This window comes from Merops nubicus, unplaced genomic scaffold (genome assembly GCF_000691845.1).
Source record: "Merops nubicus isolate BGI_N331 unplaced genomic scaffold, ASM69184v1 scaffold8272, whole genome shotgun sequence".
Classification (NCBI taxonomy): domain Eukaryota; kingdom Metazoa; phylum Chordata; class Aves; order Coraciiformes; family Meropidae; genus Merops; species Merops nubicus.
In genome coordinates, this window is record NW_008594293.1 from 13957 (window position 1) to 38959 (window position 25003).

Consider the following 25003-nt stretch of genomic DNA (forward strand, 5'->3'; position numbering starts at 1 on the left):
TGTGTGTACGTCGCAGTCACTGGAGGGCTGTGTCCTACTGCCTTAGGAGTTGAACACACCACAGTATTTCCATTAGTAAAGTTGATGGCATGCACACCTTATTAATCCTAGGTTTTACCACTGCTTTAGTAGATTACGCTATTTTGCATAAATTCTATTATTAGATAGCTAATCTAATACAATGCATTTTTATTTGTATTTAAAAAGCATATTGAAAACAGCATTTCTGTTAATATAAAAATGCGCGTGACCTAGCAAAAAGAAATTAGAAAAATATTAAGTTCCATAAAGTGTGATCTGTAGATATTTGACAGTGTAACTTTTATTAATAGAATGCACATCCATATTTCCATTCTTATCCTTGCTGAATTCTGGTATTTTCAATTTAATAAATACTACATAGTCTACAGTATACCTAAATATACTAAATTTAGATGCAGCACCATGATTTCTAAATGTTCCAAGAAGCAATAGGGAAGGTTCACTGCTTCTGGGAGTCATTTTCCCACAATGCTAATTCAACACAATCCATCAGCATTTCTCTCGGGTTTATGTTTCTGGGAACATTGCTCTTTGGAAGCAGTATTTTTGGAAGTTGTAATTAAAGTGAGCTAGAAAAACACGGGTGATGGCTTAAATAGGGGCGTACAAATGTCTCACTTTAGCGAAAACACAGTGCAGTAGCTGAGACTTTTTAGCTTTGAACAGGGCTACAGTTATACAACAATTTTCCACAGGGGAATTTTCAAAGTTGAGTTCTATTTGTGATTGATCCATATTTCAGATTAAATTACTATTAAATTATTTAAGGAAGGGATAAAGAATTTTAGTTAATAAAGATGTATTCCTAAAGATAATCAAGGTGTGCTATAAATGTATTTTTTCCTGCAGGCATGTTCTGCCTATGTCGATTTCATGGTTTCTGTAGCTAAACTAATCCTACAAGAAAGAAATATTACTTTCAATGAGAGTGAGATTTCTGAACAGATGAAAAGAGTTATGGACCTGGAGAAGGAGATTGCCAATGTAAGAAAAATGTTTTTTAAGTATCCTTTAAATAACTGACTTTTTTCTTAATACCTAAGAAAGCTAACTGTAAACTGTGTTGTCAAGTTACTTGCTAATGCTATTTTTGTGGGACCAAAAGCTGACCAAAAATGTATGGGGCCTGGAACACCTAGGAGGAACACATAATGAGAAAGACATGCCTCCTAACGAGCAAGGGAAAATATTTGAGTTAGCTGTTTTCCAAAGAGCAAAATGTTTTATCCGAGTCTGTTCACAGGAGCCCTTCAAGAGAAGAAAGAGAGAGCAAGAGAGAGACAGGCTTGGTTTCTGTTTAGTCTGTTTTAGAAAGTGAGTTTAGGGAGATGCTGCTGGGCCACTTCTCCCTGCGCCCCGTTTTCCGTGGGCTGTCTGGGAGCGGAGCGGCGGGTTCCCAGCCCTGGGCCTGCTGTGCCACACAAAGTCGTGCTTGTCCTGCGCAAGCCGCTCCACAATGCTGATTGTTCCAAGTGCATTTTTAATCAAACACTATTCTCCAATAGAGTATGCCTTGGAGAAATAGCTAGAATTTGAACTTGGCACGGATTAAAACGAACGGAAATTCAAGCGTTCATGAGCAAAAACATGGCTTATGATTATTAAACATTTCAGAAGGACCCGAAGCTGGGGATGACTGTAAAACAAGCTAAGTGGAGATTTTCTAGCTTCAGCTGTTTTTCAGGTTATTCTGATAGTAAGGGCATGTGTTTAGTAGCAGAAGACCTTCCCCCTCTGCTGTTTGTCTAAACTAAAACCATCTGATTTTGATTTTCTTCACATTTTCCTGAGAAACACACCTCTGGGCATAGATCAGAGATGGCAATTTCTTAGAAGAAAAGGAGGTCATTGGAGAAGGATTTAAAAGGACGTACGAAAAGAAACCACAACTGAAATGTCTCTGCAGCAGCTGCTGCTGGTAGAGGGTGCAGCTGGTGGTGGGTAAGCTGCTATTGCCTTGGCGGCTAACTGCTGGCACGGCAGCTCAGCACCAGCCTGAGTGTTACTGTAGAGAGCTGACATTGTGCTCATGGGACTTTGCTAAAGAAAACACAGGAAAAATACTGAATGCACAATAGACTAGGAAAGAGGAAGTGGAAGAGAAATCTTTTTAAAAAAGGAGTGAAGTATCTAAAATCAGACTTGGCACAACTGACATTCCAAAACAGTTCAAATGTGTAAAATCTACAATTCTAGCTCCCGATACTCGAGGCAGTAGTGACGTAGGTTCTCCCACGAGTCTCATGGGATCACAAGATCACTCTTTTCCTGTAGTTGTTTGTGCAGTTGCATTTTCTCTCTCTGCCATCAAAAGAAGTGGAAGTCAAAAGGTGGGGGGGAGTGTGAGGGGAACAAGTGCTGATGCTGTCACGAGGTGCTTCTGCATGAGACCAGGTGTGTGAAAGAGGAGACAGGACTGCACTTTGGAAACCTGCAGAAGCAGCCTAGCTTGGGACACTCTAGTGTTTGGGGAGAAATTCACAGGTACCCAAGAGAGCATTCAGAGACCAAGGGAATAGTTACCATGAGGTGCTGGTTTTGTCTCCTCTCAGTCTACATTGCCTGCACCCCAATTCCAGAGACCTCCATGCTGACATTTGCTGTCTAGAGACTCCAGTGATTGACTTGCCTCATAAAGCACCTCCACAGACACAGGTCTCTGGCAGTCAGGCACTTTTACTATCTATAAGAAATGGCCCTGATGGAGTTGTGCTGCTAAGGTGTTAATGAACACACATTTTTAACACATCGGTGCAAAAACACATTTCCTAGACTAATATAAAGCTTTTTTGGCTCCCTTTCTGTTCCAGAAAGAACACATCAGCACACACCTCCTGATCAGAGCTCTCACACCGCACTCCTACCGCAGCACACTGGTCACCCTGTACTCAATAAATACATCTCCCTTATTCCCTTCTCCCAAGATTTTGCACCTTGCGTCATCCCTTGAAGGGACAAGGACATTCTTGTGTGGAGTGTGTCTGTTGGTATTGGTGTCTACTTGGTACTTTGAGTATGGGTCTGTGTTCCACCCATGGTTCCTGCACAGCCTGAGCTGCCTGTGTTCTAACACAAAACAAAAAGCAAAGCTCCATTTTACTGTCAGAAAGTTAGTTCATTTAATCTGTCCTTTTATATGCTTTTTAGTCTGTCCTTTTTTTTATGCTTTTTATCTACAAAATGCTGTCCATATTTGCATGTGAAGTACTTCACAGTTAATGTAAATTTCTAGTAATATATTAAGCCAGAAATACCCACTTCCTTTCTTTTTACTTTTACTTACCAAAACTCCTCTGAACTGACTCAAAGTACTTAATAAATTTCTCATGATTAACTTTGATAGGCAACAACAAAATCTGAAGACAGAAATGATCCACTTCTGCTGTACAATAAAATAACCTTGGCACAACTCCAAAACAATTTCTCATTGGAAATCAATCATAAGGTCAGTGATCAATAATCTGACATTTTAGCCTCTACTTTATGACTAATGAGATTAAACAGCAGAGCCTGACAATTTTTTGTTTTAAAGACTTTTTCTTGAGCTGAGATGTAGTTGAAATGGAACAGGGTATGTGAGGTGCACGCTGTCTTACCTAAATTTCTGATGATGTTACAATGGATATAAAAGGCTGTGACCCTGTACCTACTGCTCCTTCTAATTGAAAGGCAGGTCTTGCCCTGTGCTTAAAAATAAAGAGCTGGAAAAGGACAAAGGGGAAAAATTACCATGAGTTTGACTTCCCTCATGGATTCAGGATGGTAAATCTTGCAAAACTTGCACATACATAACCCTTGCTGAAAATCAGGAGAGTATCCTTTGCGCAGTACAAATAAATTCTCTTTTTGTAACTACCACAGCAGCTCCAGAGGGCCCAGGACAAAAATCAAGACTGTAGCCACCGACCACTTCAAATATGTTGTAGTGTGACTGTTCAGGCCTTCTCTGTTTATCCAGAGCTGCAGATTCAGAAAAGTCCAACATTCCCTCAGTAAGATGGGCTCCCAAAGCAACCAGGAAGGAGCCCAGGAAGTCAGGACTATGAATGAAGAAATTTCTCCCCATTCCGCCCCCTGTAGCTCTCCCAGGATGTTCCAGCTCTGCCCATTCTCTCACCCTGAGCCATGTGCCGTTTGTGCGGTATAATCTTGAATTTATGGAGCCCCAAAGTGCAGCGAAAGGCTAGCCAAAGGTTTGATAACATAGGAGTGGCTCCTCAGGAACATCAGGTCATACTTGATGTGGAGATCTTTTATCATAAATGACTTTTACCTCAGTCCCTTGCACAGCAGTCAGGCGGGTTACCTAACATGTCACCCGGGAAGCACTGTGGTCTGGCTCCCGGGGGGGCATTACTGAGGCTTTGGAGGCCAGTAAGGTACTATGAAATGCTGTTACTCCTACCACAGTTTCATAATCACTGCTATTGTTATTGACTTTGAATTCTTCAACTTCAAATTATATAATGGTTCACTCCTGCCTAGCTTAATTTGTTTCAATTTACCTTCTCCTGCAGGTCTTAGTTGAACAGTTACTGTTACAGTCATAATGTCAGAAACAACTTCTCTTGTCACAGAACAGTATTGCCCTGCTTATTTTTAGTTCCTGGGGAGTGCTGCAGATCAGCAATAATCATCTCCTCTAAATTTATCCAAAAAAGCTCAAAAGACACATGATGGGAGTTGGTAGCGTTGTTATAATGGTCTCAGGGTAGAACAGCAATTATTCCTAAGATTAGATTGAAGTTTGCTGCTTCTCACTCAAACCTGAAGCAATTCTATTCCTGAAAGCTTGTCTGCTTCCCTCAGCTACATCTGTGTGTCTGACTAAAGACATTACCCCTTCCAGAAAAACTTTCCTCTCAGAAGATATAGACTGGGAAAACCACCAATAGTTTTCAAATCAAAGGCATAACAAAAATGCTAAAAAATTAACAAAAAAATACTACAAACAAAAATTAAAAGATTATTTGCTTTTCTTAAGTGTAATGCCACCTTCCTCTTCATTACTAAAGTGAGCACCTGCTGAAGGTGGTAAAAGCACCAAGTGGCTCTCGAGGTGATGATTTTCAGCTTCTGCTCTAAATCTTTTTCTCAGTCAAACAGTGGTCCAGAGTCTGTGGATTAGGAAACCTTCAGCCAACATAGAGGGTTTGATGCAGCATATATAGGGTTAGCTGTAACATCAGTGCCATTTACTAAAGAAGTGACTGGAGATATTGGAGGAATATAGAACACTGTACAGTGGACAGCATTCCAAGAGAAGGGTCACATAGTGTGATTTAAAAGTTATTAGCCAAATATAGCAAAAAGGCAACTGAAGATTTTACTTAATATACCATTACTGCTTTTCCAGGCGAAAAGGAAGGGGTTATAACGTGTTTAATTGTGTTAATCTGAAACGAAAATGGTTTCTCAACCCTTTCTGCTAAATACCACTCTATTTTAATAGATTTGTATCCTCTGTGCTCTAAAATCCATCTCAGATATGACTCCATTCATAAGTAGTGCAACCATCAGGAAAACTAAAGACAGAGTATTTGTGTTATGCAAACATATTTAAAGTAGAAAAAAACCCAGCTAAATACTGTTTCCTTATGAGTTAACCATATAGTAATGTATATTGATCTTCCAGATATTCAACTGGTCAAAATTCATAAATGATATAATGTCAACAGTACAAATTAACATTGAGAACACCGAGCATGTCATTGTTTATGATCCAGAATACCTTATGAGGCTGAAGTCTATTCTTAATAAATACACTCCCAGGTACGTCGTTAGGTATTTTTGTAACTTGCATTTGATTTCCAGTAAACTTAGAAGCCTGAAAACATCACCAGCTTGTTACTGGTCTTTTGTTAAACAGAGACCTTCAAAATTACATTATCTGGCGATTCGTGATGGATCTTGTCAACAGCCTAAGCCGTAACTACAAGGACACAAGGAATGCTTTTCGTAAGGTGCAGTAATTTATCTCTCTAAGCTGTAAAGATGACTTTTTGAATCATAGAGGAGAAATCTTTTAGGTACTTGTTGTATATAAAAATTCAATCTATTTTTAATTTTGCACACATAAGCCAGATGTGTTTGCTGAAGCTGCTGCTGCTGCAGTGTACATGTAATTTCTATGATATATGCTTGACAGCTGGAGTGGATTTGTCAAGCAATATTCTGGTACTTGGTCTCCATGTTTTCCCAAATCTAAATTAATCCCCATTTTGGTAACAGAACAGCCTTCTATTGACAAATAATTGCTTGACAGTTCTGATTGATTTCTTACAAACTCATCAGCATCCAAAGCCATACATTCAAATTCAAACGTTACAGGCCAAATCTTGTTTTTCTATCATTTGATCCTGCCTATATTTCAGTGCTTTTAAGGAAGTGCTGAGCAATTTCCCAAACAGACTGGAGATGGAAGTGCGTTGTATTTCCACAGTAGAACTTCCTACTTTGTAAGTTTGCTCAGCTCCATTAAAGAGGTTAAAGCCATTTTGTTGTATCCATTAGTGACATAAGAAATACTTTAACACACATATGCAGCTTTTTAAGGAGATGAATTTGCTGCATAATCACAGTGGCCCTGTCAGAGCTGGACGAGCAGGTCCCTGTAACGGTGAAGGCTTTGTTTCAAGGTATTCCTCTTTAACCACTCCTATGCGTAGCTTTTAAAGCAGTTGTCTTCCCTCCACCTTTCATGTTTTGAAATACTGCTAATGCTTCTCATAGTTCCTCAGCCTGTTCCAGATAGTCCCATTACAGAACAAGTCCACCTGACTGCCACAAACACCCACGTGAATTAAACGCACATATTTAAGGTTGAGTAGGCTCCCCTGGAACACATCTGCCAGGCAGTCGTCATTCCCCTTCCCCTTCCTTCTGTTTGAGCCAATGTTTGGGTTTCACAGGCCCTTTACGGCACCACGTCAGAAACGGCCGTTTGGCGTCGCTGCGCGAACTACGTCAACAGCAACATGGAGAACGCGGTGGGACGGCTCTACGTGGAGGAGGCCTTCGCTGGAGACAGCAAGCACGTGGTAAAGTGCTTGGCAAACCCAGCCTGTGTGCCACCCACACCCCACTTAATTGTCACCATTCTTTACGCAGCTTTGATTACGCTTTTTATTATCTTTCCTATGTAGCAGGTCACTTTCTAAAACACCTGACCTTCAGACTCGCTTCTCAGTCAGCACCCCTGAGGGGTAACAAGGACGTAACGTGCTAGGAGAGCCATCCCCTTGCACCCAAGTACAGCCCAGCGCAGTGCAGGAAGAGAAAGTCTGCAATAAACAAACTATGGCTGTGGGAAAATAACTGGATCGTTTTATGTGGATTTGTAACATTCCGATGTTTTTTTCCAAGGTTGAGGAAATGATAGCAGATATACGTGATGTTTTTATAAAAACCTTAGATGAACTAACCTGGATGGATGCAGAAACCAAAAAGAAAGCAGAACACAAAGTAAGTTAAAACTTAAATAGTGGTAATGTATATTCCTATTAACAAAAAACTGCACATGAGTAGTTTTCCAAAACCGAATCAATGTTTGGTTATCAAAAGAAACTGAGTAAGGTTTGGGTTAAAAAACTTTGTTCAGGACTTCAAATTGTCAACACTTGGGAATATTAAATAAATTATTTCACTCCACTGTAGATGTGGGGGCTAGTTAGTATGTATACTGTATCCAGATTTCTTGAGTCAAACTACACATTTCTAGACGTTTGTAAATGTGCTTTCCTATGGTGTCCTGATGTTAAAAAATGTCCAGTTATTAATTTTACTTCCATTTTTAGGTGCTGTAAAATATGTCAGATATTTCAGGGTTTCTACTGTTTGTTTAAACCATCCTTTTAACTCAAAAGCATAAAAGTATGTTGGGCTGTCTCATGCACTTTTCTGTAAGCTTACTTACAAAGGAAGGAAGAGAACATACTTTCTATAATTTTCCATTGTAATTAACCATAAGCTTTACAGTACTTTCAATGAATAAAAAAATGTAAACAAACCCTATATATGATTAATATCCTGGGTTTTGTGCAGTTGCTGCTGTACTGCATTCATCATATAATTAATGACTGATTTAAGAATCTGGCTGGATTTGTTATGGCTGTCAAATGGTCTCATCCCCAGGCCACAGCAATCAGGGAGAGGATTGGTTATCCCGACGAGATCATGACCGACGACAACAAGCTCAACAGTGAGTACCAGGAGGTCAGTATCCGCCAGAGGTGCTGTAGTTAGAAAAGGCTCTGGGGAGAAAAAACAGTGACTTTGCCTCCACAGCCAAGCTGGACCACCAGCACTGGCGCAGGGTAACTCGCTGTCGCGCTCAGCTGCGCAGTGACACTCAGGGTGTGTTAAAAGCCAGTGTAGTACAGCCAACTAGTACAGCTGGTGGGAAGTATCCGATGGGATTTCAAGGAAATGTGTCAGTTCTAGAGGAGCTAGGCCAAAATAAAACACGGCGCCAACAGTGTTCAATCCAGTTTCTACGTGTGCCAGGATTCGGGTAACGCTGGTTGGCGAGGGCACAGGGCCACATCACTTAGTAACGAAGCCTGTTCAGCCAGGGACTGGAATTAGTCCCTTAAGGACGATGCCGGATGACGCATGTGATCTAAACAGCGTCTGAGCTTTTTCACTGCAAAATGTGACCCCAGTGTTCTTTCACCTTGCAGGTTCATTTGTAAAAGTAACTCCATTAACGTATTTAAGCGTATATGTATGCTCCAGTAGAATATATCTTAGAAGTCAAAGTTGGAACTTTGAAAAATACAGACATATAGCCCAAGCATGCTGTTTAAAACACCATTTGAGCCTTATTCTTGTGTTCCTTCTAAGGTGGAATTGCAGCTTACCAAGCTGGTAGCTATTTGTTTCAAACAGGCAACGCCCATAGGTTAGGGTCAAAGCCAGCAAAAGCTGAACTCCACTCAATATATATATATATGTATTTACAGAATAAAGATCTCCGGAAAAAATTATACAGCCACTAACATATATCCAGCTACAATACCAACTCTGTGGTATAGCAGAACAAATCAAGTTCTAATTGTAGATCAAAAAATACTCCTAAAAATGCATTGCTTAGTTCATCACACTTAAGACTAGATTTTCCAGATCTATGTGTCTTTTCTCACACATCAGTAATGCCACCACTAAGTACTTTTCCCTCTTTCTTTTTAGTTGAGCTACAAAGAAGAAGAATACTTCGAAAACATTATTCAAAATTTAGTATTTACCCAGAAGAAAAGATTGAAGAAGCTTAGAGAAAAGGTGGACAAAGAGGAGTAAGTATTGAAAAACACAGCGTATAGTCCTTCATGCGGTTTCCAGAGGAGGAGGTACTTGGAGGGTAATCAGTGATGATTTATTGACCTTCCTTCTGCACTTTTTCCTCAATGAGGTGGGTAAGTAAGAGGATATTGCTCATTTCTGAAAGACTGGACCCACATTAGCAAGTATAGCAAAGAAACTGGGAGATGATGGAGAAGGTTAAGTGTTCTGGAGTAGGTCTTGTCTGGTCCTTTAGCTCCAGGAGTGGATTAAGTGGACTCCTGGAGAGCAGCTTTTTAATTAAGTTCATCTGAAATATGTCATCAAGAACTGAAATTCTAACATCTGTTCTTGTATTATTACTAGGTGGATAAGTGGAGCTGCTGTGGTCAACGCTTTTTACTCAGCAAGCAGAAATCAGATAGGTAAGGTTTTCCAACTTACTAACTGGACACAGATTTAATGGCCAAATTATTTATATATAGTTGTATGCATTTTTAAAATCAAAAAGTGAAGCAATATTATGGGGGTTGTGGAAGGGCCTCAGTGCAGCAAAATCAGAGGTTTCACTCATCATGTTTTCACCTGCTTGTGTTTCCAGCTGCCTTTGTGCAGAGCAAAGACGGAGGCTTGGCATTCAGCCATGGAAATGATAGCAGCATGCAGTGGCTGCAAGTTTAATGACCAAGTAAATGTGGTGGCTCCAGCCTTTTTTTTTTTCTTTTAAGAGGTGAACAGGGAGTACAACACCACTTTTACTGAAGGAAACACCAATTAGAAGAGAATCACAGAGCTTCTCACCATAGCGCACAGGCAGGTTGCACTCCTTACAGCCCCTTCACAAACCCCAGCTTAGTCTCACTTTCTCTGCCCTCATTTCCAGCACTTTCCCATACACAGCTCTAATGTCCAGTGCTCGGAAGACAGACTCCAGCAGTCAGCTTCACAGAAGCTGAGCTAAGCAAACTTGTCCCATGCTGCCTGGGCTCACTGCTTCTGACATATGCTCACTGTTCCAGAACTGCTTCATGTCCCCAGCAGACAGAAATCCTACATGGCTCTGTCACCACCTTCCCTATGTAAAAATAACCACGACAACTGGAACAAAACATTTGGGACTCGATGAAACCAGAATTTCCCAAAAGACAAAGTTTACTCAGAAAATCTCTCATCAGCTATCTTATCTATAGCCCTTAAACATCTAATTGTGAACCACAGCACAGAAGAGCTCTAGTATGACTTTAGTCCCATTTAAACTGCAAGTCTTAACTGTTAGCTATCTGAAAGGCCAAGTCCTAACATGCATTCTTTTACACATGGTGTAAGACAAGTGTAAGGAATTTTTGCAGCACCCTTAATTACTGTTCTTAAGATTGAAAGTATGCCACATGAGTTCAAGTTCACTGTCTGATATGTTGGAAAAATGGAAATGGAGACCTTGTAGATTAAACCAAGGAAAAAATCAAATTTAAGAAGAGAAAAGTCCATTACAATGAAACAGTTTTCATAATGCTTTTGAGTACAAACATTTCTAATGCCAGCCTACCCCAAACCATCCATGGTTACAAATAACTCGAAGTAGAAGTGAAAGCATTACAATGCTTTTAAAGGAATTTACAAAAAAAAAAAAAACCAACAAATCCATTATAGCTAAAGATTAGAACCGCGTGTAAGCACTGAGGTTTCTCATCTTGTACCAGCTCTCTTCACAGTGGTGCTGTCTTTCAAAAGCCACAAAATGTTCTACAACATTAATTACAGCTCAAAATATTTCTGTCATACCTGTTCTGAAAAGATTGTTATTATCCACATTTCATAAATTGCAGTGTCCTTTCTAAGCCATTAGTGAGATACTATGATCCAAGTGTAACTCCTGAAAACAAGTCTCTGAAAAATGAAAAAACCTTCTCCTGCAGGGCTCTGCACAGAAAGGACACAATATTATTTCTTGTTTATTTATGAAGGCTTCCAAAGAAAATACTTGGTGGAGACCTTGTTTTCATTGCCAGGGATGAAATGATCACTTCTCCTCAGCCTTCAGGAAAGGCAAAGTCCCACCACTTCTTTAATCGAATGAACCATTAAATCAAGGTGACAAACATCAGTTACTTTCTTCCATTGGGCTCTTATACACTAGTGTCAAAATTCACATCAGTGCTATGCAGCTGTGCCCCTGCCAGCAGCCCTCAGGAACACCAGAGCTGACCTGACACTTGACTTTGGGACCAGGGATTCATGAGCTCCCTGCAGCTCTGGCTGCAACGGTGAGAAAGAACGAGGAGAAAACCCCTTCTATTGGCGCATTCATAAAAGGATGAGAGAATACAGCCCACTACAAATGGTGCTGTTTGTGTAAGAACTTGGCAGCTGAACCAGTCACCTGTGTTTAGGTTTTGTGTCCTCGTGAAATTGTGGGTGCTAACTGGCAAGTGCATAAACCATTCCACTTCACCCGAACCGTTCTGACTTTGCAGCGGGTTCAGAAGGGAGAACGTGCAGTAAGCTCTGTGAAACCCATGAGAGACTGCACAGAGACAAAACTGTTGATTGACCAGCACAGCCTGGTTAAGGAAGGTGAAACGGCGCAACCAGTTGGGCAGGTGGTAAAGCCAAGTGAGCATCTAGCTCATTGCTGAACATTTAGCACAAAAATCTGCTCAGGCGGTTTCAAATAGCTTTGTTCAGTGATTCGTAGAAAAGGAATCATGATTGGGACGACTGAAACTGGTGACTGGCAGTTAATATGAGCATAAATTCTTACCTCACCCTTCAGGTATGGCATGCCACAGGATAATTAAAGCAGTGTGATCTTCAGAGTGATGTCTGAATTAGCTTAGTATTATGCTTTTCTAAAAAAATCCCTTTAAAGACGCGTTCTGTACATGATATGTAGGAAATCTAAAGCTCTTCTTATTACATTTTAATATGGTCTGATCTTCACTGTTCCATCAGCAGCACTGCTGATAAGGAAGCCAGTCAACCTCAGAGAAACTAGCTGAGCTACCGCAGTAAGGTTCAACATTCCCTTTCCAGCCACCAGCATAGTAGAATTTCTGTGTCAGGGAGCAGCAGCTGGCACAGGACAGCAGGAGGGGCTTTCTAAACTGTTTATTATTTTTCCATTTTCCCATGGTTCTTCCTTCTCTTGAAAGAAACTTCTAGAACTGGCATTTCAGCATCAATCTGCTGCAGAAATGTCTGTTTTCTTTCCTTAGCCCTGTGAAAAGTGTAATCCAATTCCTTTTCGTTTTTCAGGTTCTGTAGAGTTACATAAATCTCATTCACAGTAAGAGTTAATACTTTATATCACTGCAACAGGCTCAAGTACAGGGAAAAGGCCTGCATGAGATGGAACGGGTAACTGGATGTTTTACAGAATTTTTCTTTATTTCTTCATTTTTAAAAAGATCACAATTGCAACATCATTTCTTTTTTACTGATTTGTTTCTTTGCCTAGAAAAATGAGCACAGAAGTGGGCAAAAAGAACCACTTTGTTCTAGTCCTTTCATTGCTAGCCTGGCCTATTTTTATTGCTTCTAGTGGGAGTTCCTGATATTTTCAGTGGAAGGATAAATTCCTCTGAGATTGATTAGATCAAATAATTTATCCTTCTAGGGGAACACTCTCCCACTTTTGATGATAGTTGGTAGTGATAGAGGGGTCTGAGGATGCCAAGTACTGTGAATTGGAAAAGTAAACTGCGCTTTTTGGAAGTAAAATAGTAACAAAGTAAAAGCTGCTGATGATTTTGCAAGTATCTGATGAGGGGAGCGGTCCTGCTGATCTGTTCCTTCTATCCTACCACCGTTACCATGTGTCAGTTCACTTAGTGCTGCTGGTAAGTCTGATGGAACAGCATGAATTTACTTGAAGCCCATAAAAATGGTCTGTTCACACTGTGCACGTAAGGATAACAACACAGGGCCCTAATTGTTGTGGGTTTTGTTTTGGTTTGTTTGGTTTTTTTGCAGTCTTCCCTGCTGGCATTTTGCAGCCCCCTTTCTTCAGTGCCTCCCAGCCCAAATCCCTGAATTACGGCGGCATAGGCATGGTCATCGGTCACGAGATCACACACGGGTTTGATGACAATGGTAAGGCACCGAGTTCCGGCTACAAAACTTACAGGGCACAGAATGTTTTATACCCATTAGTGCTTAATCACTCCAGAGAGCAAGAAAAATGAAGTTTCCACATATAAGACCAAATCTGGGTTTCTGAGGCTTTACAGTATTGAGCCCCATGATGATTCCCAAAAGCACGATCCAAAGAATCCCACAGACTCTAGTATAGCTGCAGCAACAGCCCAGGTTGTGGGGCTGGAGCACACAAGGGCTTTTAACATAGTTGCTGGTTGCTTGCTTTTCCCAAAACCCAGTGTATGCCACAGATAACTGTGAGCAGGATGTGTCCCCAGGCTGGCACAGGTGTGAACTTGGGTGTGCTGTCAGCCCTGCTGCACAGCCACATTTCTAGACCTGCACTACAATCATTTCCAGGTCAGAATCACACCAGGCTTCCTAAGAGAGCCTTAATCCCATCTTTGGATTCAGCCTGAGTTAATTTAGTTTTCTTCTCCACTGAAATATAGCCCTCTTAGAGGAAAAATAAAATCAAACAGTAATAAAGAGCATCATCTGTTTGGCTGCCTCGTTACAGCGCTTTTTTTGCATGAATGACTATACTCACTCGCTACCCTTCGTACTGCAACAAAAAACTCTTCTCCTGTTTACATAATTCTATTAACATGTTATTACAGGCAGAAATTTTAATGAGAATGGAGACCTTGTAGACTGGTGGACTGAAGAATCAGCACAGAATTTTAAGGATCTATCCCAGTGTATGGTGTACCAGTATGGGAACTTTTCATGGGACCTGGCAGGTGGACAGCACGTATGTTGTATTTATGACTTATTTCTAGAGAGAAAGCACAAATTCTCACATTCATCCTAAAAATGCAAGCCCTTATTTATGTGAATAGTCTCTTGGCTCACGGCCAGTGCTGTCACTCCTACAACTAGGGAAAAAAGGCAAAAGAGACTTTTAAAGATATTGGTAAAAACTCCTCACATATGCTGACTGTTCTGAAAGAGGCAGGACTTGTGTTCTGAAGGAGTGGCAGTCCTAGAAGCCTTTGCCACAGGAACCTTTTGGGGCCCTCGAAAGCTTTTTTAATTCCACCAAGGAACAGAAAAAAAAATAAATTTGGAAGTTTGAACCTCTTTTCCAAAGGCTTAATGCACAAATAATACACATCCCCATCAACCCAAATCCTGCCTGCCGCTTTCCTGCCCTGAAAAGTTCCTTGCTCCTTCCCCCAGAGGAACATCTGGACTACAGAGCTAAAAGGTCTGAGGAGAGTCAGGGAGTGGCAGGAGAGGAGCGGGTGCTAGGCAGGTTTAGGAGAGGCAGGCACTCTAAGTGCGAGCGTTGCGCGCAGTTGGAGCTGTCAGAGCAGTGTCCGTGCCTGGAGGAGCAGCCAGCAGGACCGGCTCCCTTCCGAGTCCCGGCGAGATCCCTGTTCCCTCGGCTCGGGGGAGTGGGTGGCAGCGGTATTGCCATCGCTCACACTGAGCAGAACAGTCCTCTGCCAACTGAATGCAAGCTGCAGAACTGCCCTGTGCATGTAACCCTGCCAGCACCTGCTTTTTTGTCAGGAACGGAACTTCTCCTGGATGGGACCTCCTGCAGTTAAGAGGAGAATGAGAACATGCTTACAAGCTGCTTCTCTGAATACTGCTGTCCGGTTTTTTAGAGGCTGACAATATATTCTGTCATACAGAATAGCAAAAAGATAAAAACTTCCAGCCTAATCCAGACTTCCTAATCTAATTCCTAAACTTTCTAATCCACAGATTAAGTTTATCCAATCTGTGTGTTAGACTGTTGGGACTCATAGAGAGGCCATTAAAAACAGAGAGGACTACTTCAAAATATTTTTCCACCATTTTTCAACACATTATATTCAATGTAATGTTGATTCTAAGCCTCGTGGCTTTTAATATATCCAATATCTTGGGCTAAAGGCTGAAAATACGATTTTTTTAAAAAATAAAATTGCAGATTCTCCGTTACCAAAGCTTCCTCATTGTTAGTGATACTTCCCCAACTTAAAAAATGCGAAATCAGCTAAATAGGCATCTTCTAAGTATCTCGCTACCAAAGAGCAACCTAACTTGCCTAACATAAAGACGAGATTTGCTGGTGTCTGTTAACTGATTAATTTCAGCTGTTAAAATCCAAACTTGTTTTGTAGACTATACAGACAGGTTCTGCCCACTTCCTCTAACTGGAACTGTAGCAAGAAGCTGAGGGGTAGAGTCAAGGAGAAAATGGGAAGAATGAATGAAGAATGACTAAGCATCAGAAGGTCTGGGTAGAAGAGCTGTGAGAGCCTGGGAAGCTGTCTATAGGGGAAGGAAGAGGGTTAGGGAAAACAATAGTTTCTGCACAAATTATGAGACAAAGGAGCAAAGACTTTTCAGAGACAACATAACCTGCTACAACTGCAGATTTTAAGGGAATTATCACCTTTAAAAAGTTAAAACCAAATACAGTTTGACATTAAAGGTCCTGGCTAAGCTCTTCTTTTCAGAAAACCACTTTTTCTTACTATTTTACAGCTGAGTGGAATCAACACACTAGGAGAAAACATCGCTGATAATGGGGGTGTTAGACAAGCATATAAGGTAAGATGTAGCTAGCTGAAACCATCATAGATTAAGAAAATTAATTTTAGAGCCTTTGAAGAAGACACATTTTTGCATTAGGGACAGAACCATACCTCCTGGTTTAAAACTGTTGACCAGCTGTTGCATTTCTTTCATCCTATTTGTTACTTCCTGAGATGTATGATCTGTTTCTAGTGCACTCTTTTTCAGCTGACTTCTTTCTCTCATTTTACTTTTTAATTTTTGCCTATTGCGAATAGGGAATTTGTAGAATGAAGACAGTTAATGAATCCCAGTTGGACCATCACCTACCTCAGCCAATGGTACTGAGCCCCTGCTTTCACCAGCCTTTGTATGCCAGGAAGGAGGGACAGAATGGCTTTCTTCTAAGCTGTACAGCCAGAAACTGTCTCCCTGCGCACATGGAACACTATTCACAGTTCAAAAAAACATCTTGTACAAGTGACTTTGGTACCCTGTAGAGGTATCCAAAGATGCTGGTGACATCTGGACTCCTTGTGCTAAGCTTTCCATAGAAACTTGTCTGCTTTTTTGGCTTTCCTTTCATTCTCTTTTTGAAAAAGATACTTAACTCCTTAGACTGGCCAACTTTGAGACTGAAAGCAGAAGCAGCAGAGGTCTGTTCTTTGTGAGTATGGGTCAGGAGGTGAAGAACAAGTCAGAACTTTCCTGGTTACCTGCAAACATGATGGTTGCAGGTCCTAATAACAGGGTCCTCCCTCTCCTTCCCTGAACACCTTCTTCTGGGGCAAAACACTCAACACCTGACAAATGGTGTGCTGTCTTTCCTCAACCAAGTGCCCACTGGCATGCATGGGCCAACTCACGCTTCTCAAACTTATGATCACAGCTCCTGCAAAAAAGCCATTGGCAACCCTTACCTCACTTCAAATGTACATCTTTGAGGGCAAATGCAATTACTAATGGGAGTTTAAAGAATTATTTGGAACCCTAAAAGAGGCTACACTATGGCACATTAGATTAGTCTGATCTTCAATTACTGAACATTTGCGCATTTAAAAAAAAAAACAACCAATCAAACAAAAAACCCCAAAATCAACAAAACCCACAAACCCATGAAAGGGGATACTCTTTCTGAATGGAATGGGAGTAGCCAGAGAAAAATTAGAAGGTCAGAAGTATCAAGAAAAAAGCATGAGATATAAATAATTATGAAATCATATAAATACTAAAAAAAGGTCCACAAGGAATCTTGAGAGGTCATCTAGTCCACCCCCTGCCTCCTAGTAGGTAGAATCAACGATTTCTGGGTCATTCAAACATACCATAGGAGAATTTCCACTACGTCCTTGCTGCAGCTTGAGTGCCATCATGGCTTTGCTCTCAGCAGTGGAAGCAGAACAATCTGCTCCTTTCTTTCCTGCGACCTTTTATGTATTTGAAGACTGTTCCATACTTGAAGGCCCAGACTTCTCTTCTTTAGACTAAACAAACCCAATTCTTTCAATCTTTCCTCATAGGTCATGTTTGCTAGACCTCTGTTCATTCTTGCTGCTTTCTACTGGACTCTTTCCAGTTGGTCCACATCTTTCTTGACGTGCAGTGCCCAAAACTGGACAGAGCGCTCCAGCTGAGACCTGGCCAGTGCCAAGTCGAGTAGAAGGATTACTTCATGTATCTTATATAAGATACTCCTGTTTATACACCCCAGCACGACTCTCACTTTTTTGCAGTACTGTGGCGCTGTTGGCTCTTGTTCATCCACTAAAGTGCCCGGAGTCTTTCAGTGGAGCTGTGAACTGCTTGTTCCTCAGCTTGCACTTGTGCACTTGATTGGCTTTACGGGGGCAGTAGCTTGGCACTGACTTTAGTCAGAACATTTCTCCAATTAGTCAGCATCTTTCTATCAGTAATGATGTCCTAACACCACCTTGTTTGACACATGGTCTTTATAAGAAACGTGAAAGCAGCTGTTCTTACTATGGAATGGTTTTAAAGTCTTCTGCAGTTCCCTTAAAAAAAAACCCAAGAAGTCCCCAACAAAACCGAAATGAAAAAAAATACTTTTCATAACGCAACATGAGATAATTGATAAAATTAATGTCTCCCAGAAGAATCAGTTTTGTGCTAGTAAAACTGGATCCTGGAACTCTGCGCTGTGTTCAAGGAAAGCACATCTTACCATAGGTGTGGTATTTTAGACACTAACCCAATAGTTGGCAAAAAACGTATGAAATATATCTGTGTAGTAAACGTTTGAGAGAAAGCCAAAATGTCAGCATGACAGCAAATATGTCAGTTCTGTCATAGAAGAATGATTTTTTACCACAGCTGAAGCTTTTTATCCCCCATCTCTCAAGTCTAATGGAAAGAAGAAGGGGAAGAGGGGAAAGATTAACAAAAGTGGGAGGAATGAATCCTCTGACCACAGCTTGATTGTCTTGGAGATTATTGGCGCCTCCCTGAGCAGAAGTGGGCTGGGTTGCCCAGCAGGCACTTAGCCAGGGATCCAGTCACAGGGAATCCCCAAGTCACGCAGGACGCCTGGCCGGTGCAAGCTGGCCGTGGCAAGCTGCACAGCAGCGTTTTTCCGTGGGGATCTTCACTGCACAGGAGACATGGTGCCAGGAACACCTGACCCACAGAGCCTGCAGGAGACAGAGCTGCTGCTGGTGGGCTCTGCACAGCCCGCTCTGAGCCCCCACGCCTGGCATAGCACAGAGCTTGCTGGTGCCTCACCACACCCACCCTGCAGCTGATGCCAGAGAACCTCAGTCTTACCCATTACAGCACATACTCTGCTTTTTTAACACAAAACCACCTTAGTTTATGCAGTCATGATGGACTCTGTGAAAGGATTTGCTGGGTAAATATGCACAGTTCAACAGATTTTAATACGTTAATTATTATAAAGCTTGCTGAAGAACAGTAGTAAATCTCTGTAGCTATCGCTTTCAGAATACAGCTGTCCTCCTTTGTATTCTTAATTTCTTCCCCTGTAAAAAGATGTATTTAGGCAAAAATCTTGTTATCTGAGTATACCCTGAAAGGATTCTATTAGCCTTGATTTCTTTTTGCTACAGTAAATTCCCTTCTTTAAGCCTGTTTACCACTTACACCAACATAGCTCATGCAGCTTCACTAAACCCGGTGTAAGTGAGTACTGTAAGGCACGTACACTGAGGAATGGCCTCAATCCAGTCAGGCCACTGGTATCACAGCACTAAGAAATGGCCCTGTCAAGGTGACGTGGCGAGATGGATGGCCAAGGTAATCCGTGATTAATTATGTCAAAGAATCCACATTCCTCCTTGTCATCAGTTTATTTTGATTGTCTGAGCTGGGATTTGTAATGTTTGTACTTGATTCATTTTACAGGCCTATGAAAACTTTGTGAAAAAGCATGGAAAAGAAGAGCTTCTTCCTGGTCTTGAAATGAACCATGAGCAGCTGTTTTTTCTGAACTTTGCACAGGTATTCTAGATCTGACTGCAGGCTCTGAAAATCACCTGAATTCACAGTTTAACAGCAAGTCAGACAGAGTGGGTTGACTTCTACCGTTAGTAACCAAGAGCTGGCAGAGTTGCTAAGCTGAGCAGCATTCACTACAAAGTAGTGAAAATAAAGTCTTGTTAGGTAATTTGTCTTCCCTAAGTAAATGGGTTCAGCCACAAGTAAGTCTGGTAAACAGTTTCTCGTGCCTAAGTGCATTTGTCTGAGGTCAACACTATACTTTTTTAACCAAATATATTATTTTTTCCTCTATGGTCTAATGTGGAATTCTCATGACACAAAGTATTTCATAGTGAAATGACAGCAGGTCTCTTCCTGGACAATCTGATGGCTAACAAACACTTTTCTCTGTTATGTCTGTAGGTATGGTGTGGAACATACAGACCAGAATATGCTGTGAACTCCATCAAAACTGACTCACACTGCCCAGGCAAATTCAGGTCAGCATCTCTCATAACCTTCGGTGCAGCTCCTGCGTGCAGCACAGTTGTCAGCTGTAGAACGTAGAGATCTACACAGTGGGCTGGGCTGTGCTCACCAGGGTGGGTCAGGGTAGGTCCACGTGGACTGTCAGAGCACGGGGAAGGTGCTTTGCAGAGAAAAAGACAGACTGCCCTGACCTCCCAGCCCTGGCATGGCTCTGGGCCGACAGAACAGGCACAGGCCACCCTAAATCTGGGGGGCCTTGTCCTCAGCCAAGAGATGATGATACAACTTAACTCTGTCCATGCTGCTGAGATGCTTTGAACACTGGTCATCACAGGACACAACACCATCACCTGGCTGTTAGGTGGTGCACGATGTTTACAGCAGAGTCCCAGTGCCTGTGTCTGGAATCCAGAGCCCTTCCAAAGTCCCCTGGCTCCCACAGTAGCTCCTGATAGGGTTCTCAGAAAGACCAAAAGCTGTAGGTAGACTTCCATCCTCCATTAGAGTCACAGGTAGAAGCTCCAGTTCATCTGTGGAGTGCAAGGATTTCGCTCTTCCAAGCATGGAGAAGAATTCATTTTCTTTTAAATGGCAATACTGACATGAGAGAGAAGCGACCTCCAGTCCATAGCCTTTGCTGTCCAGAGCTAGAATGACCTCCTGTTCCAACAGAGCAGGCTAGCCCATCTTCGCTGCGACGTTGGCAGCACTACTCCCAACACCTGCAGCCCAGAATGGGGCCCCACTGTGCCCCAGGTGGTACACAAGGTCACCACCATGTGTTCTCTCTTCCTAGAGGAACAGAAGTGAGTTTGAGGTGGAAGGCCACTGCCCCCCAGTCCATCCCAAACCTGTCTGCTGTGGTGCGATAGGCAGATCTGCATCTTCTGCCTTGTGTTGCCAGCCTTCCCAAGAGCAGGTGGGCCCCAGTTCAGCAGAGTCACACAGGAAAGGGGGCTGTTCTGGGTGCAAGCCTTTGGGCCAGACAGGGATCCTTGCTTTTTAGCTTAAGTCTGAGCAACCTATTCATGGATAGCATAACAGTGTTTTTACTCTAATAAATCTGTTCAGTCAGATGCCATGAGATCAAGCAGTAATGTAGACCTTCACCACCTCTCTGTGAGCTTTGAAAGGCTGTGTCACCTCTGGGATTCACACACAAAATGGATAACTTCTCTCCCAGTACAATTCAGTACATTAATTCTAGTGTCTTTCTTTCAGCGGCTTTGTACCAAAGAATTATTTTGTTTATCCCACATACTCAAATATTTAGTGAAAGCAGTGACTGTTCCTCCAGTTGCCACTTGACCGGCGTTTCACTGTGGGTGGTTTTTGTGCTGTCTGCAGCCTGTGCCCCCAGTCCTGCAATCAGCCGAATTTGGTCGCAGTGCTAACGAGACTCTCCAGGGGCCCTTCAGAACTGGGCCTCCTCTTTGCACATCTAATTCCTGTGAGTCATGAGGCCTTCAGTGAATAGTGAACATGAAGTTCACTAGTTCAGCATCTTTGTGTAATTGTATTTGTGTGTATCTTGGTTATATTACATAGTGTATTCTGCTGTTTTTACATCAGTATGAAAGGCTATAAACTTTATAGGGAATTACAAGTATTAACAAGAAACTAACATTTTTAGAATGTGAAGTAATTCTCAGGATGAGGCCTCCCTAAGAACTCTAAAATGGAAAATGTTCCAGTACATGAGACATCCCCACAGACTTGCTGCCTAATGACATGCTATTGAAATGCCACAGTGGCTCACCATGGACTTTTTTTTCCATTATTTGGGAGGCTGGTGACAGGATTTTTTGTTGGTTGAACACTTGCCTCACTGACTGCAGGCTGTTTCTCCTCACAGGCAGCATGGGCAGCTCTTCATACAAACTGTCAGTTGCGAAGTACAGTTTTAATTTATGGGCTAGCAATTCTGAGTGCCGGGCAGGTAGGATCTGTTGTCCACTAGTAAAACAAGAAGTTAACTGAAAGATGCCTTAGATCAGGTAATCATCAAAGGCAGGGGAAAGAGGGTCTGTATCTGAGTGTTAACATGCAAACTGAAAATACAGTACAGTCTATACAGTAACAGACACAGGCAGAGCCCAGCTTTGGTACCAAATCCCTGCAGTTCTGGGGATGCTGGTAAATAAAGCAGGAGAAATTACAACCCGTGGGTCGTCTTGTTTGTTTTAAACAAAGGCAAATAACAGTGACAAGATGATGTTGCTTTGTTTTAAAGGGTCATAGGATCACTGCAAAACTCTCCGGAGTTTTCCAAAGCCTTTTCATGTACCAAGATAAACTACATGGATCCTGCTAAGAAGTGCCGAGTTTGGTGACGGAACTGTAAACCTCGCATCTCAAGAAGCTGTCGGCAACAGAGGCTTTCACCTGACTTTGAGAAGGGGAGGAGGGAAGAAAACTGAGGGGAATATGCTAAAGGAGTCACTATAATCCTTACTAAATGGGCAGAAATAAACGAACGAAGTCACACCTCAAACGTCAAGTAAAGGACTAACGCCATGCAGCAGAGAGCTGCTGGAGCTGCCCAGCCGCCTTGCCTGTCCCTGACCCCTGTAGCAACCAACTCACTTGATGGTTACAGCAGCGTTGCACTTGTAGCTCATCCTACTCCCCGCTGGCCAGTGGCCTCTTGGATTTATTTTAGAAAGTCAGAGTATAACACATTAACTCCCACTGGTTCGTGAAGGTGTATTTCTGATCAAGCAGAGGAAGGAAATATGAAGTAACACGCAGTTTTAGGAATTGTAACACGATAATGAGGCAACAGTTTATATCCTAAGTGTCAGACTTTGTACCCTCTGCTATGATCAATCTGTTCTACCAAATGTTTTCATTTTACTTGAAACCATTTGTACAAGAGGAGTCCAAAGACCTGCTGTACTTAAGTAACTTCTCACTAATTATTCCAGTGTGTATTATCTGAAATCACTATTTACAACAGTTTATTTACTGCTTTCCAGCCAAACAGAAACTGTAGGTAATTTATTAATTTCTGAACATATAATCTGTAAGATAGTGATCAAAGACCCTTTCACAGTTTTCTAAGCTTTTTCTTGCTTTCTCTAAAGTTGGTCTTTTTTAAAGTTTCTAGTAATGTATAAATCATAGATTTTATATTTAAATCTGAGCTACACTTTTGACTTGAAGTATTGTAATATATTTTATCAGTGGCCACATGGAACTGGGAGATTTGAGGAAAGCATGCTGTTGGGCAAGAAGACAAAGTCCACCAGACTGACCTCTGCTGTGGGGCATACCCATGCTGGAGTTTTCAGGCTGAGTTTCTCAGCGTTTAGGGTCTGACCTTGCCCATGATCTGTACACATTCTGCCCGATGCCAGTCCTCGTGTCAGTACAGCTGCACAGCTGATGCAAGAATCAGGAGGGGCTTTAAGGAAGAAGGTAAAAGACTTTAAATCTGCAGTGATACGTAGTAAACACTCTCATGCAGATTGCAAAGGAACTTACTGCTTTGTATATCAAAGCAAACAGATTTCCAAAAATAAGTACCAGATACCTCAGATGACTGCTACAATAGGTATATTTAAAAACCTATGTTACTTTTAGCTTTCTGAGTTTGTCATCTGATACAAACATTTTGATAATAAACTGAAATTATGAGCCAAATGCAATTTGTGTTCTTTATAGGAAATAGAAAAGTACCAAACCCAAATATTCTCTGTAAATAAATTTCTGTACTCCCTCGAGCACCACACCTCAGCAACTGTAATAACTGTCAAAAGGAGAATTCCAATCACTTTGTTTCAGTTTGAAAGCAGACCTCAGTAAGTTATTTAGTATCTAAGGAAATCACACCAAAACTGCCTGGAGAAAACTTCCTCTTCCAGGACTTTTCCCCAACAGATAAAGAGAGCAGAAAATAGAATCCTTTTTCTGAATTCCCAGCCAGAAGAGTCATACTCGACGTGAGAGCACAAACTGGCAAGGACAGGGTCATCTCTTTCACCAGCACAGTCAGAAATAAAGCTACCTATGTGGAAAGCCCCCAGCAATGTGCTGGGCGGGGCTGCAACAGACACTCATCAAGGAAACAGCGTAGACACGTTTGATAGCTGCCTTTAGACACATCATTGAACCCAGCTTTTACACTCGTGGATCATAACACTCTGCCCCAAACCCCCATTTCACCAATGCTTCTCACCCTGCCATCTATTTTATTACAGACAACCCCCTTGTAACAATGAGCTAGACCTGGGACAGAAGTGTGACAGATCAGCCAAACATAACGCGAGTGACCAGAAGAAATGGCAAAGCTTCACTGGTCACTGCTGAAAGGGCCAGAAACATCCCCCTTTCATTACCTGAAACCAAGGGAGTGGACACCTGTAAACAACCTACAACCACTCCACAGTATTCTAGAAGTGAGAAAGGTCTGAAGAAAAAGGACCTGGTGAATGTAGAAACCTAAGTAGTCAAACTGTTTGTAAAAGTCATGTTTGCATACGACCATGTACCTATATTAGATGCCAAAACATCCCCCTAGGATACCCCTTCCATCTGTCTGTCCTTGCTTCCTTCCTTCCCACAGGCCCTATGTAGGCCACACCAGCTGCAGGCTCAAGCCTGTAGGTGCCAATGAGGTGGCTCGTTCCTTATTCCTCCTTAGGAGTGGATGGGAAATAAATGAAGGACTGGCTTTACTCCAGACTAGAGCAGCTGAATCAGCACTGTGCAGGTAGCTGTGACTGCAGAAATAAACCCTAGAAAGAAATGACCACATGCCAGAACCAGGAGAAAACAAAGAAATGAGCTGCAGGACAGATCTCAGTGTCTCTCAGTACCAGTCCAGCAGCTAAGGCACATCACACACCACCTCCTCTCAACAGTTCAGGCTTTTCCAGAAGTCACTTGGCACAACAGCCAAGTGCAGGGCAGCCTTGGATTAGCATTTAACAGAAAACTAAAATGTAAAATACAGGTCTTAGAAACCAAACTTTAACCAGCAGCAGTTACAATTTCCTCAGTCATGCAGAAGTGAAAATCAAGTCTTCATAAGAGCAGCCTGGCACTAATCATTCAGCTGTGAGCTGCCTGGCACTAAACAAGCAGC

The 25003-nt window shown here is 41.9% G+C and overlaps 1 protein-coding gene across 1 annotated transcript in view; it reads left to right on the top strand.

Moving 5' to 3' along the window:
* MME (membrane metallo-endopeptidase) overlaps positions 1 to 22371 on the top strand; it is a 33604-nt gene extending 11233 nt beyond the window's left edge. The window contains exons 8-22 of the mRNA XM_008935725.1: positions 892 to 1026; positions 3386 to 3487; positions 5678 to 5814; positions 5912 to 6005; positions 6954 to 7082; positions 7408 to 7506; positions 8176 to 8256; positions 9232 to 9335; positions 9688 to 9746; positions 13294 to 13413; positions 14079 to 14212; positions 15943 to 16008; positions 19351 to 19446; positions 19849 to 19925; positions 22148 to 22371. Of these exons, the coding sequence (XP_008933973.1) occupies positions 892 to 1026; positions 3386 to 3487; positions 5678 to 5814; positions 5912 to 6005; positions 6954 to 7082; positions 7408 to 7506; positions 8176 to 8256; positions 9232 to 9335; positions 9688 to 9746; positions 13294 to 13413; positions 14079 to 14212; positions 15943 to 16008; positions 19351 to 19446; positions 19849 to 19925; positions 22148 to 22247 (1533 nt within the window). The 3' untranslated portion in view covers positions 22248 to 22371. The remainder of the gene's footprint in view (positions 1 to 891; positions 1027 to 3385; positions 3488 to 5677; positions 5815 to 5911; positions 6006 to 6953; positions 7083 to 7407; positions 7507 to 8175; positions 8257 to 9231; positions 9336 to 9687; positions 9747 to 13293; positions 13414 to 14078; positions 14213 to 15942; positions 16009 to 19350; positions 19447 to 19848; positions 19926 to 22147) is intronic.
* The last annotated feature ends 2632 nt before the right edge of the window (positions 22372 to 25003 follow it).